Source organism: Felis catus, chromosome D4 (genome assembly GCF_018350175.1).
Source record: "Felis catus isolate Fca126 chromosome D4, F.catus_Fca126_mat1.0, whole genome shotgun sequence".
Lineage (NCBI taxonomy): Eukaryota > Metazoa > Chordata > Mammalia > Carnivora > Felidae > Felis > Felis catus.
In genome coordinates, this window is record NC_058380.1 from 24,505,406 (window position 1) to 24,518,560 (window position 13,155).

General features: G+C 44.4%; 1 protein-coding gene across 3 annotated transcripts in view; it reads right to left on the reverse strand.

The window, feature by feature from the left end:
- FRMD3 (FERM domain containing 3) overlaps positions 1 to 13,155 on the reverse strand; it is a 313,991-nt gene that overhangs the window by 66,776 nt on the left and 234,060 nt on the right. For all 3 annotated transcript variants that reach the window (XM_019815813.3, XM_006939122.5, XM_045043767.1), the window contains exons 12-13: positions 13,028 to 13,096; positions 4,761 to 4,885 (exon numbers count right to left, since the gene is read on the reverse strand). In XM_019815813.3, the coding sequence (XP_019671372.2) occupies positions 4,761 to 4,885; positions 13,028 to 13,096 (194 nt within the window). The remainder of the gene's footprint in view (positions 1 to 4,760; positions 4,886 to 13,027; positions 13,097 to 13,155) is intronic.

The window sequence follows — 13,155 nt, forward strand, 5'->3', positions numbered from 1 at the left end:
CAGATGCCACCACCATGGCACCCATGTGAGACAAGGTGCCAGGACCTTCCCAGGACCTCACAGACATGGTGCCTCCAAGGGTCAGGGTTAAGAACTTCTTTCTTCTCCCAACCCAGTTTTTAAAAAATTCCTAACCAGACAACTCCTGTAACAGAACTCAGGCTGCCAGCCTTGACCTGTTCATGGATCCAATTCCAAAATGTGTGATTTGAAACTCCCCCGAATCAGAATCTGAACCACTCTACGGAGTCGGGGAATAGTGAGGTCCACTCTCCACACCATGTTTGAAGCTCAACAAAGCAATGCACAGTATATAACTCTCTCAATGACTCCAATATCCAAATGGAATCATTTTTGCCATGGACTCCCAGTGTGATACTGACACGTCACTTAAGCCTTCCTATGCCTCTACGGTCTCATCATTAAAGAGACTGAACTGTTCACTCCGAGTCTCAAAAACAGGGGCAGAACCTGGACAGGAGTCTGTGGGCTGCTCACCTGCCATGTAAGCAGTGACCCCGTGTTGACAACTCTACCACTTGACTAGCATGGATGCACTGCTTCCTCCCTAGTCCCACTCTCTCTGCCTCAGTTCAGCCCTTGTTTATCTATTTTCTGGGCTTTTGCTATGGTTCCTGTGTGCCTCCAATCCTGAGATTCTCAACCAGGGAGCAAATGTGTTCCCCATGGAAATCTGACAAAACCTGGAAACATTTTTGGTTGTTGAGATAGGTGGGATACAACAGGCATCTACTGGGTAAAACCAAAGGATCTGCTAACCATCCTACAATGTTCAGGACAGTGCCCAACAAAAAATTACCCAGATTAAAAGGTCAATGGTGCTGATGTTTGAAAAACTCTGCTTCGGCCATACCTGCCTCTAATCTGTCCTCTCTACACCACAAATGATATAAAACACAATTCCAATCAGGTCATTCCCATACCTGAAATCCTCCAGGGCCTCCCAAGTGCCCTCAGATTAAATCAAAGCTCTCCAGGCAAGTCATAGAGACCCATCATGATCTGATCCTTTCTTAACTTTCTAACCTGCCTTTCACTTTATCCCCTGATCTTTCTTCCCCAAAGCAATCAATGCAGCCAGACCAGATCACTCACAATTCCCTCTGCCTGTCAGTCTCACCCACCCCATTCCTTGGCCTACCAATTTTATGTCAGACACTCTAATTGGACTAGAAGGGAACAAGACACTCTCCAGGTAGTATGAGGCACTGATCTCTCATGAGGCATGTAGAAAAGTGAGTGCACTTTCAATCTGCAGAGGCAGAACCTACTCGTCACCTCTGGATTATGCTTCAGATTCCCCAACAGGCTGTGAGTCTTCAGGAAGACAGTGTCTTCATCTTTATAGGCTACAGTAACCTGCACATGCTAAGTGTGGTCTACCAGTTGTATCTGTTGTATTTATCATAGATGCTCCGTTAAGGAATGAATGAATTCCTAGCTTCTTTCAATTTGGCTGATGCTCAGGCATAAAAAGCGCTGAACTATCAAAATACAAAGATGGAACTAAATTAATCACACTGTATATGCCAAGAAAGTCCATTCACAAAGGTGGAAACATCTTTGTTTAAAGCTGTGTTCTCTGCGTCTCTTCTCTTTATATACCAGAGAAATACAAATCTGTCAAATAAGTATTTATCCCTATGGATTGTCTAAATCCCATTGCCTGATACTCAAAGACAAGATACCCAGAGCAGAATCAGACTCTAAAATAGTAACTGAGAAATAATGGTATCAAGAACACAGAACTAGGTTCACTGTGAGGAATCATAACTTTGAATTTCATGGTACCTAAAATGATTTTGCTTTCTTTCTCTAGATTGAGAAGGTCATTCCATCTACTGGACATTCAACAATACTGTCATTTTTACTTCTCTTCCTTTTAAGTTCATTCTATATCCTGGAGATTGATAGAGTTTGCCTGAGTTTCAAAATCCAGATGTCTCATAAGGAGACTGTCTAATAAAAAAATTTTTATTAGGCGTTTATAGAGTCATTTTGGACTTTTAAAGAGAGCAACCTATCAGTTTGACTTTATAGCTGGTGAAAGAACTTAAGATTCTTCTTTAAAATAACTGGAAAAAATTGAAAAAGTAGCTTATGGATTCTTATCTCACATCATGTACATTTGTATTTTTATTGCAGTTAATTGTAATGTATGTGTCTCTTGTCCACAGTGTTCACGTTAAAGACAAGGTTAGGATTTAGCAGTGGAACCTCCTTATGGAAAATGGAGCAAAACGGAGGTTTTTAATTGAATGGGGGCAAAGGATCCAGGGGAAAGCTTTCCCAGCTCCTTATTATATCCTTGGAGAGACTCCTGGGGCCACAGCGGCCTGACTTCCATATTCCTGATGGAACCTTTATTCCCGTCTAGGTTTCCATCTTTGTAGACAAGGCAGTCAAAACTCCAGGCTTGGATTGTTCCTTTTCCCTTCCTCTTCCCCATTCAACTTTGGAATAATCATGACCTCCAGCAAAAGCGATTTCCAGGTATGTGAGAGTGTAGGGGTCCAGGGCAAGCCGCCCAAATGTATTACGGTGCATATTAATTACTTTGAATTGAAGTTACTTGGGAAAAAAAAAAAACAGTGCAAGGACACTCAGACCCTCCTCTGTCCCCCAGAAAGCAGGAAACACATCTCCCATATGAAAAATACCTTCCCTGAATTGGAAGTAAAACAACATTCTTATCACTGAGATAGGGACTTTGGAGCCAAGAAAGCTATAGAAACAAACCCTGTTATTTTTTTCCAAACTACTACAACCTCAGCCTAAATTCTGCTTAGAATTCCCTGCTAATTAAAGCTCCCAAACACCTGTTTTCTTTATCCTATCAATACCTCACAGATTTATTATCTCTTTGTCTAAAATGTATATATAGGGGTGCCTGGGTGACTCAGTCAGTTAAGCGTCCGACTTGAGCTCAGGTCATGATCTTATGGTTGGTGAGTTCAAGCCCCACCTTGGGCTCTCTGCTGTCAGCAAAGAGTCTGCTTTGGACTTTCTATCTCCCTCTCTCTCTGCTCCTCCCCCGCTGGCTTCTTCTCTCTCTCTCTCTCTCTCTCTCTCTCTCTCCCCCCCCCCCCTCAAAAATAAACATTTAAAAATTAATAAATAAAACGTATACAAAGTGCCTCTCCTGATCACTTATTTAGGTCTCAACTTCATTTTGGGGCCTCTGTGCATATGTAATAAAACTTCAGGGTTTTTTTCTCCCATTAATTTGTCTTACATAATTTAAATCTTAGCCCAGCTGAAAGACCTTGAAAAGGAAGAATTTTTCCTTCTCTACAAGAGGAAGCCCAGAAGAACATCACTGGTGATCAGAAGTGAAAGCTGCTTTTATTTCACTTGAAAACCATACGAAAACAGAGAGGGTGCTGGGAAATGTAGACAGGCACCATGGACTGAGAGATCCTTGGGCTAAGACAACTCATTTAGCATGGAACTTCCAGAGTTAGTTAAGACAGAGTACAGGCCATTATTATAACAAAGACATTCTCCTTATCATCATCTTGTGGCTCAGCTGGGTCCCCTAAGGCCCCATCCTTCCTATTTTGTGTGCTTTCCTTCCACGTGGAATCTGGGGCCATCCAGTTATCTGGTTCTCCTTCTCACCATTAAACTTGCTTACAGGTAAAAGATTTACTAAAATTATTTACACTTCAGTGTCAAGTAGCCAATGCTACCTCTCCCAAGAGTATTTGCATCCCAAGCCACATTCTTATTACAGGCAGAAGAGTTTTCCCCTATGGACAGAATCCTTGAAATGAAGCTGCAGGTAAAGGTGATCTTTTGGGGACAGAGAGACCTGCCCTCTTGAAGCTGCTCAGTATCCTAATTTTAAATGATGAAACCCAAGCCACTTAATGTTAGGGAAAAGCATGTTATGTTTGTGTTCAGGCTTCCAGTAACTTTATTTTGTGTGTATTTGAAAATACACTGAAATTAGCATGTAAGATTTGCCTCACCAGGTGTCTACAGCAAGCAGTGTGGGGAGATTCTTCTCTGAAGTAAGTAAAGTCCTTAAAACCAAAAAATTAAAAGAGAAAAAATAAAAAGCCTAGACACACACATATTATAGTCCTTAAAAATACAACTTTTGAGTTGAAGTGGACCATACATATTTTAGCTTGTATCAAAACTATCAGATAAAGGCCTACAGAAAAGGGAATATAAGTATGAAGAAATATTGAGGCAGAACAGAATGACCAATATAGAGACACTTATGGAGATTTCTTTACAACCATTAATTTGATTATGATTATAATAAAAACTTACCATCCAGGAAAACTTTGTACAGTGATGGAAATGTTCTTGGTCTGACCTTTCCAAGATGGTAGCCATTAGCCACATGCGGCTATACTACTCATTGGAAATGCAGCTAATGTGCCTAGAACTGAATTTTTAATTTTTAATTTTAACAAATTTAAACAGGTTTCAAACAGCCACACATTGCTACTGGCTACCATGCTGGAGAGTGGGGGTCTAACACCACTACTGCTTTAACACATAATTTTTAGGAATACTTTGTATCTGTGAACTTTCTCTGGGAGAAACTAATAAGACTCTCAATATAATGCAGACTTCCAGCTGCAAACAGTTTATTTACTAGAAACAATTCATGACTCACTCCATCCCCTACCCTAACCATTGCCCAGGTATCCAGGATGGGTGCCTTCTCATCCCTTCAGGGTAAGGCTGCAATGCCAGCTTCCGGAAGGAAGGGTACTTACCCTCGCCCAATGGAAGCTCCTCTTCCTGCTCACTGGGGGAAGGCAGCAGGGGCTGCAGGGGCTCCATGTTAATGATGAGCTGTTTGTTCAAAGAGTGGGAACTTCGGCTCTGAGTAATGTTGGCTCTGAAAACAGACACAGGCCAGGGTGTTGGTTTCTGTTGCAAACACCAGACCCTCCATCTCAGTCAGCTACCAAGGTTGGGAACTGTCTCTGGACTCACACAATGGATTAGGCCAGTGGTAAAGGCAACATAACACTTAGGATGCACCAACCTTTTTAACCTTAAGGTCCTGGCAAAATGTCCTTGTGTTCTAATGCAACACAGTGACTGAAAATGTACTTCCCCATATGTTACCAGATTTGGGCATGCAAGGTGACAGCATGGGCATTGATAAAGACATGGGAGGCAGGTGTCACTGAACTAGATATGCAGAAAAGTAAATGAAGGTGGGGACTTCTGGGTGGCTCAGTTGGTTCAGCATCTGACTCTTGATTTCAGCTCAGGTCATGATCTCACAGTTTCGTGGGTTCAAGCCCCACATTGGACTCTGCACTGACAGTGTGAAGCTTGCTTGGGATTCTCTCTCTCTCTCTCTCTCTTTCTCTCTCTCTCTCTCTCCCTCTCCATCTCCCTCACTTGTGCTGTCATTCTCAAAAATGAATAAATTTTAAAAATTTTTTTAAAAAGAAAAGTGAATGAAAGGCATGGCTCAAAGTAATTTAACAACCACCAAAAAAAAAACAAAAATGAAGACAGAACCCTGCCAGACAGACGGTACAGGAGTTCTATGGCTTTAAGCAACCTTGCTGTTGCTGGATGTCTAACATTTAATATCAGTGTTTAATACTCCCATTTGAGGGGCGCCTGGGTGGCGCAGTCGGTTAAGCGTCCGACTTCAGCCAGGTCACGATCTCGCGGTCCGTGAGTTTGAGCCCCGCGTCGGGCTCTGGGCTGATGGCTCAGAGCCTGGAGCCTGTTTCGGATTCTGTGTCTCCCTCTCTCTCTGCCCCTCCCCCGTTCATGCTCTGTCTCTCTCTGTCCCAAAAATAAATAAAAACGCTGAAAAAAAAATTAAAAAAAAAAAATACTCCCATTTGAATTCACACCCCTCTCATCAGCCAGGCACAGAAGCTCTTTTTTCATTTTGAAAGGAGCAGACACGTGTCATTGACAGCAATGGGCAGCAGATGGCAAAGAAAATGTACAAGTGTCTTGTCAAGACTACTGGCTGATAGCAGGAAGCCCGTCTACACTGCCTGCTGCAGGGAGACCAGCTGTCTGCCCTGTCATACAGGGAAATGGGGCATCTCTGGTGGGGCATCACCTTTCCCTCCTCATGTTTCCTCTCCAAACCAAAAGCCACCCATCTTCAAAGATGATATCAAATGTCTCCTACCTCTTGATGTCCCCTTGGATGGCTCTCACAACACATATTCATTCATATTCTCATTCTCTCTCTCTCTCTCTCTCTCTCTCTCTCCCTCTCTCTCTCTCTCTCTCTCTCACACACACACACACACACACACACACACACACACACACTGCTCTCCCTTCTTTCACATCTCATGGCACTTGCCACTTCCGTCTCTCTGTAATTATTGGTGTACTAATCAGCCCCACCTTGACAAGTGCCTTAAGGTCAGAGACAGATCTAACCATCCTGGTGTGCCTTACAGCGCCTCCCGAGGCGTCTTACTAAGGGCTGTTCACGTTGGAAACTGGCGTAAATTGAATGCAGTCCTGGCTTGACATAAGCTGCCATTTCAGATTGGCATGGGTGTTCCCCGGCTGGTAAGGGGACTGCCTTATAACTCAGGCATTTCTATTTGGCACAGGACAGGAAAGGAGAAGAATCTAGCAGCATCTAGAGTAAAAAGCCCTCCACAGCTGGCACTGGCTGGAAAAATAAAATTATGAGGACTTGCTTAACCATGGAGTCCTGTCCTTCATTATTTCACTCTACAATCACTTATCCTGCAGTTGATATATATGTAGTGGATGGTCTGCCGCATTCTGGTGAGCCATGGTCCTTGCCTTATGTAACTCACTCTTTAGAACTATGATTTTCAAACATTTTAACTGAAACCCACATTAAGAAATATAACTTAGGGGTGCCTGGTGGCTCAGTCAGTTGAGTGTCCGACTTGGGCTCAGGTCATGATCTCATAGTTTGTGAGTTCGAGCCCCACATTAGGCTTGCTGCTATCAGAGTGAAGCCCGCTTCGGATCCTCTGTCCCTGTCTCTCTCTGCACCTCCCCCATTCATTTTTTTCTCTCTCTCTCTCTAAAAAATGAGTAAACATTAAAAAAAGAAATATCTTTTATATCATTTTTCTGTACACACTCACAGAGAGACATACAGGTGAAGTGAATGTTTCGTGCAACAATAGTAACTCTTGTTATGTTTGATTCACTTTTTTTCCCCCATTCTATTTCATTTTCTTTAAAGTGCTGGTCTGTTTTCATTTCATGACTCATCAATGCGCTACAGCCACAGTTGGAAAAATATGTATCTCATGGACAAGACTGATGGCCAAGGATTCCCCGGGAACATTAAGGAGGGGCACCTGACCCTGCGGTGGCTGAGGGGAGAGCCAGGAAGGACCTCCCAGGGGAAGAGATGCCTGCGGCACATCCCAGCAAGCATGGTGGGATTGACAGGGCAAGAAGTGAAGACAGGGATTCCTTGCAGGGAGAAGGAAGGAAGGAAAGAGTAACAAGGGACATTAAAATCTACCATGAGTAGTTCCATCTTTTATTGTGACGGGTCCTCAGATTTTGAGCTTTCATGGGATTTCCTCTGGCCCTGTGGCCTTCAAAATTCTGATTCTGGCTCTGCGAAGCACCTGTTGCCATGTTTGTGTGGACCATGAAGCTTTCTGACCTCAGAAAAGCCCATTCCCCATTGTTGCACAAACTCTGAATTGCTCTGCCCACCTCTGACTACCCACGCCGGCTGACTGGCAGCATTTCCATCCCCCAGAAATTACCACATATCATCAAGAAGGACCTGTAGCGAGTACAGAGGGCTCCACAGCAGCCCCCCTCCCAACATTCGTCAGTTGAAGTTGTAAAGCATCCTGCCACCTGCTCCCTACCAACACTGTAATGTCTGGGCAATTGCCTGGGACAGGTTGAAGTCACTGAGAGTGACCTCACAGGTGTGAGCCTGTAGGGCACTGGCTGCTCAGGAGGATGCTGACTCAGGGCCCATACTCACAGGCTCCTGCTGCTGAACTGTAGCGGAGTCCTATGGCCAGGGTCAGGGGGGTTAGGGTCTGTCTGCTACAGTTGATTACAACCCTGAGACTCTCCAGTTCTATGATTCAGAGAGGAACACTGCCTCCGCGATAAGTGCAAAACTCAGATAAACCCAAAGGTGGGCACAACTAGAGGTCTCCCTAGAGCACAAAGAATCCAGGGTTCCAGACCATGGTGTTGGGCAGTAGGGCAGCTAGAGGGTTAGCTTAAGCAAAATTAGAATCAAAATGCATGTCCCCCACCCTTTGTCTCCCAACTCTTGTAGACTACAGGCTACCTTTTTATACCTCTCTTCTTGCAACCTTTTGGAAGGTGCCAACTGATCCTGGTTTCATTTAAAGCAAGAGCCCTAGGGGCACCTGCATGGCTCCAGTCGGTTAAGTGTCTGGCTTCAGCTCAGGTCATGTTCTCACACTTCATGAGTTCGAGCTCCGCATCAGGCTCTGCGCTAACAGTGTGGTGCCTACTTGGGATTCTCTCTCTGTGCCCCTCCTCCACTTATTCTCTCTCTCTCTCTCTCTCAATAAATAAATAAATAAATTAATTAATTAATAAACTTAAAAGAAAATAAAGCAAGAGTCTGCCAGCATAGTTATACTAATAATGAATATAATACCAGAATTTGATGGCCCCTTTTATAGTTTACAGAACAGTTTTATTTATTTTTTTAACATTTATTTTTTGAGAGACAGAGCAAGACAGAGCACAAGTAGGGAACGGGCAGAGAGAGAGGGGGACACAGAATCCAAAGCAGGCTTTCCGCTCTGAGCTGTCAGCACAGAGCCCAACACGGGGCTCGAACTCATGGACCATGAGATCATGACCTGAGCCAAAGTTGGCCGCCCAACCAGCTGAGCCACCAGGCGCCCCTACAAATCAGTTTTATACAGTTTACCATACTTGTTTTCCTCAGTGTACCTGTAAGACAGGCAAGAAAAGTACCATATTCACAGATGAGGACACTGAGACCTGGTGAACTTATTGAACTTGACTAAAGACACTTAGACATGCAGACTCAGATGACCTGATCCCCAGTCCAGAGGTTCTGCTGTGCTCTGCATGTGCTCCGCTTTCTGCACCTTCTGCATGATTTATCCTACAATGCCCCAGAGAGGACTCTGTTCACTACTGCTAATGTCCTGCTCTCTGGCTAAATGAGGTTCTGCTGTGTCAGGCAGTCTTCTAAAACATATGCCAATATCCCAGTCAGTTCCCACCCTACCCTCCCACTTGATTTCCTGATGCAACAGCTTCTCTGGCTAGAGTCTCCTCAAGCCAGCTGAGGGTCTGTACCATGTTTCCCATTCCCAGAATCCACCCGTCAACGGATTCTGCAAAATGCCTGACCCCCTTTGCAGCCCACTCATGTGTGTACTTAGCACAGAACAGTTTTCCAATGAAACGATCACTAGGAATTCTATCGAGGTAGAAAGGTTTCTTTGGAAGCTGCAAGTATATTCTAAGATTGGCTTCAAAAACTGATGGCATAAACTCAAGCAACTAACATAAGGCTTGTGGAATCTTCCAGCAGTTCTTGTGGTGGAGGAAGTGGTGTTGGCCTGTCACCAAAACTCCATCTGAAAAAGCTTTAATGAGGACACATCTGTCAAATTCTAGCTGCCCATCTTTGGAGGAGAGACAAGAATAATAACATTACCAATTCATGTGTGTATGGCACTTTATAATTTTTAAAGCATTTTATTTTAATGCCCATAACAAAGCCTAGATGTTGGGCAAAGTAATATTCTGAATCTCATTTTACAGATGAGTAAAGTGATGATCAGAGAAGTTAAGAGATTTACCCAAGACCACACAGCTTGTAAGCAATACAACCAAGATGAGATCCCGTTCATGACCCCTAGACAGGTGGTCATTTCAGATCCAAATGCTGCCTCTATGTGTCCCCTGGTGGTGGCTACTATGCCCAGGGGGCTCACACTTCCTTCTGCCTCACTGGGCCCCTGACATGGATGGGTGATTCTCACCAAGTAATCAGCCCAGGAGAGCTTTGCTTGGGGATCTTGCCATCAGCAAAGATCAGTGAGCTATCATGAGAGTTAGCTTTCTCTCTCTTTTTTTTTTTTTTGAAAAAAACCAAAAAAATCCCAAGACGGTGTCCTCAGTCTGTCTCTGCTGCCTCTCTCTAAACACACACACACATCAGCAAAAGGAGTAGTCCATGAACTTGTCATTCTTTGAAGAGTACAATCTCAGGTGTGAGGGAAGACAACCAAATGAAGGCTTACCGTCACCATTCTAACTAAAGGAGTGGGCATCTCTGAACACAGCCAGAGAAAGAATTCATTACTATACTCTCACTTTTGACAGCCACATCAAAGAAGCCAAAATAATTCAAAAATAATTGTTGAAGAGAAACAATTTCCTACCATGCAAATGGCTACTAGGAAGAAATGAGAAGTTGCTACTGAGAGTGGTATATCTCCATGGCTCCGATCACACTATTGCCTCCCAGGAGGCCAAGGTCCCCAGAGCAGCACCTTGGACAGATCTCAGGTCTCAGAAAATTGCAGGCATGCGGTTGTCACCCCACACTCCTGGTTCATACATTCATTCAACAAATATGCGTTGACCTCTACTGTGAGCCAAGTGCTGTCTGTGTTAGGTGCTGGGTGATATGTAGGTGACCAAAACAGACACAAGCCTTTTCCTCCCACATCTTGCTTTGTAACATTACTTTAAACAAATTCCTCCCCGTATTGTCAGAGATTCGAGAGACACTGCCAAAGCTGAGGACCAGAGACGTGTCCTGAGGATGTGAGCTCAACAGACTTTCACATACACATAAAAGGGGTCAGTGTAAGGGAAAGAAATAGCATGTGAACCAGTATCTCAAGGGCCTATAGGTCCTTGTTTGCAGTAAAATCCTGGGGGATTTTAGAAGATTCCAGAAAAGGGAAACTATAAATTGACTGATGCCTCATTTCCATCTCCCCTGGTGGTTCAGTCCACTACAGGAGAAGATTCTCACTGTGGTCACTCTACTCCCTTCACTCCTACATCCTGGCTATTCAAAGTGTGATCCATGAACCAGCCACATGGCCATCACCTAGGACTCAATGGAAATGCCAGATTCATGAATGAGAATCTGACTTTAACAAGATCCATAGGTGATTCCTGTCAAAGTTAAGGCTTGAGAAGCCATAATGTAGGAATCCTTGATTTCCATAAGTAATGCAAACATCAATTGAAAAGAGAAATTTTTTTCAAGTTATTTCTGATCTCATTAACCAGCTATATATGGTAACTATGGGATTCTTGGAAAGTCTCAAGTATTTGGAATATGTCTCTCTGAAAGTACCTTGTTAAAAACAGTTTCCTTCTTTGTGTTTGTACTATCAAGAGAACTCCCCGGCATCAAGTATTTCTTCTTCTTCTTTTTTTTTTTTTTAAGATCAAACACTCATACTTCAAGCTACAAGAACAAAACCCAAGCTGAGCCCCTGGGGTGGTTCTGCCTCCCAGCTTCTAAGAGAATGCCAGAGGTTTCCTGGGCAGAGGCGGGAGGGGGGCAGCAAATGCTACAAAGAAAATAATGTGGGCTTAGGTATGCCACAAAAAAAATTTATGACCTTAGATAAATCATTTAACTTCTCCAAGACTCAAGTTCCCTTGTCTATAAAATAGAAGCATCAAATTAGGTGATGCTTAAGGTCATTTCTGGCCCAAAGAATCTAGAAAAGTTCAAATAATACATTTTATCATTTCCTCTTTTTCACTTCTGCTTCACTGAGGAACCATAATTTGCAGTAGAAGAGGGAATATACAGACTATTTTAAAATAAATACAAATAAAAGACTAGTGTTGTTAGTGGGTAGGCTGTAAGACTTGCACAGTTTTGTGCTAAGGTGCTCCCAGCCAAGGCGTCCCGGCTTCCCTAGCCTGACAGCTTTCTCCTGCTTCTCAAAGCAGGGAAGACCACTTCTGCTGACATGCCCATGACAGCTTCCCACTGAGTCACCCAAATCAGGAATGAATCATTCTCTGCACACGTCTGCATGGGATCTTGTGCCAACTGTAGTTCTGTTCCCCTGCGTGGGAGAGAAGTGCTATCTGGAGGCCCGTGCCAGCCTGGCTCAGCCACACTTCCAAGAGACCAGCAACCCAGGGAATAAGGCAAGAGGCAGCCAGCTCACTGGGTCATGCTGGAAATAGAGGAGACTGGGCAAATCTGAGGATAATCCCTTATGCTCCTCCAAGCAGGCTCCTTGGAGCCTCCTCCAAGTCTGAAGAGGGGGAAGGAACAGGTGCCAACCAGTATGTAGGAATCTCCTGAAAAACATAACCTAGGATGACCTTGCCTTCAAAATGGGGAGTGTCATGGTGAAAATGTCCAGCTTTATGTATTTAGCATGTTTGAGGCTTTGTGTGCAATGGTTCGTGTACCATGGTGGTATGAAGTCCAACATGACCAAGAGAATATTTAATTCCTAAGAATCAGAGATATTACCACATTAATGAAGATGCATACCCTTGAACTGCTAATCACTAAGTTCCTCATTTCTGTGAGTGACCTTTGGGGGTAAGGAGCCCTAGGAGAGGTGAGCACCCTTGCCTTCCTCGTGTGAAATAGCCTAGAAGTTGGGCCAATGGGGACTGGCCGTGTCTGGTGAACAGAGGCAGGAACAGAGAGCAGCTCTAAGAGGACAGGTCGGCAGACTCAGCCAAGAGGTGACACTGCTGTGCCTCACACACACCGGTCATGTTCGCTCCGGGCCCAATCAAGCCGACGACTCCCCACAGAGCAAGGAACTCAGAACAGCCTCAAGCTGTACCCACACTGTGGCCCTGTCAAGTCTGCCCCCCGAGGCTGCCAGGATGATGAGGGTATTGTGCCTGGAACAAGATGTGCCCAAAAGGACACCGGCACAGGCAGCTGGTACCCTCATGCCCTTTCCTGTTATAGAGGAATTGGCAAAGCAAGCTTTGAAATCCTTTTGTCCATCCCAGAAGCCTCTCAGAGCCCTGAGGGCCACCCACTCACCTGTGCACCTCCGGAGGCTCCCTCTGGATTTTGGAGCTGGCCTCCACCACCTCTTTGGCAACTTTACCACTGCAAAAGACAAACACAATGTCTGTGCACAGACACTCAGAGCAGAAGGGGAGGGGTGT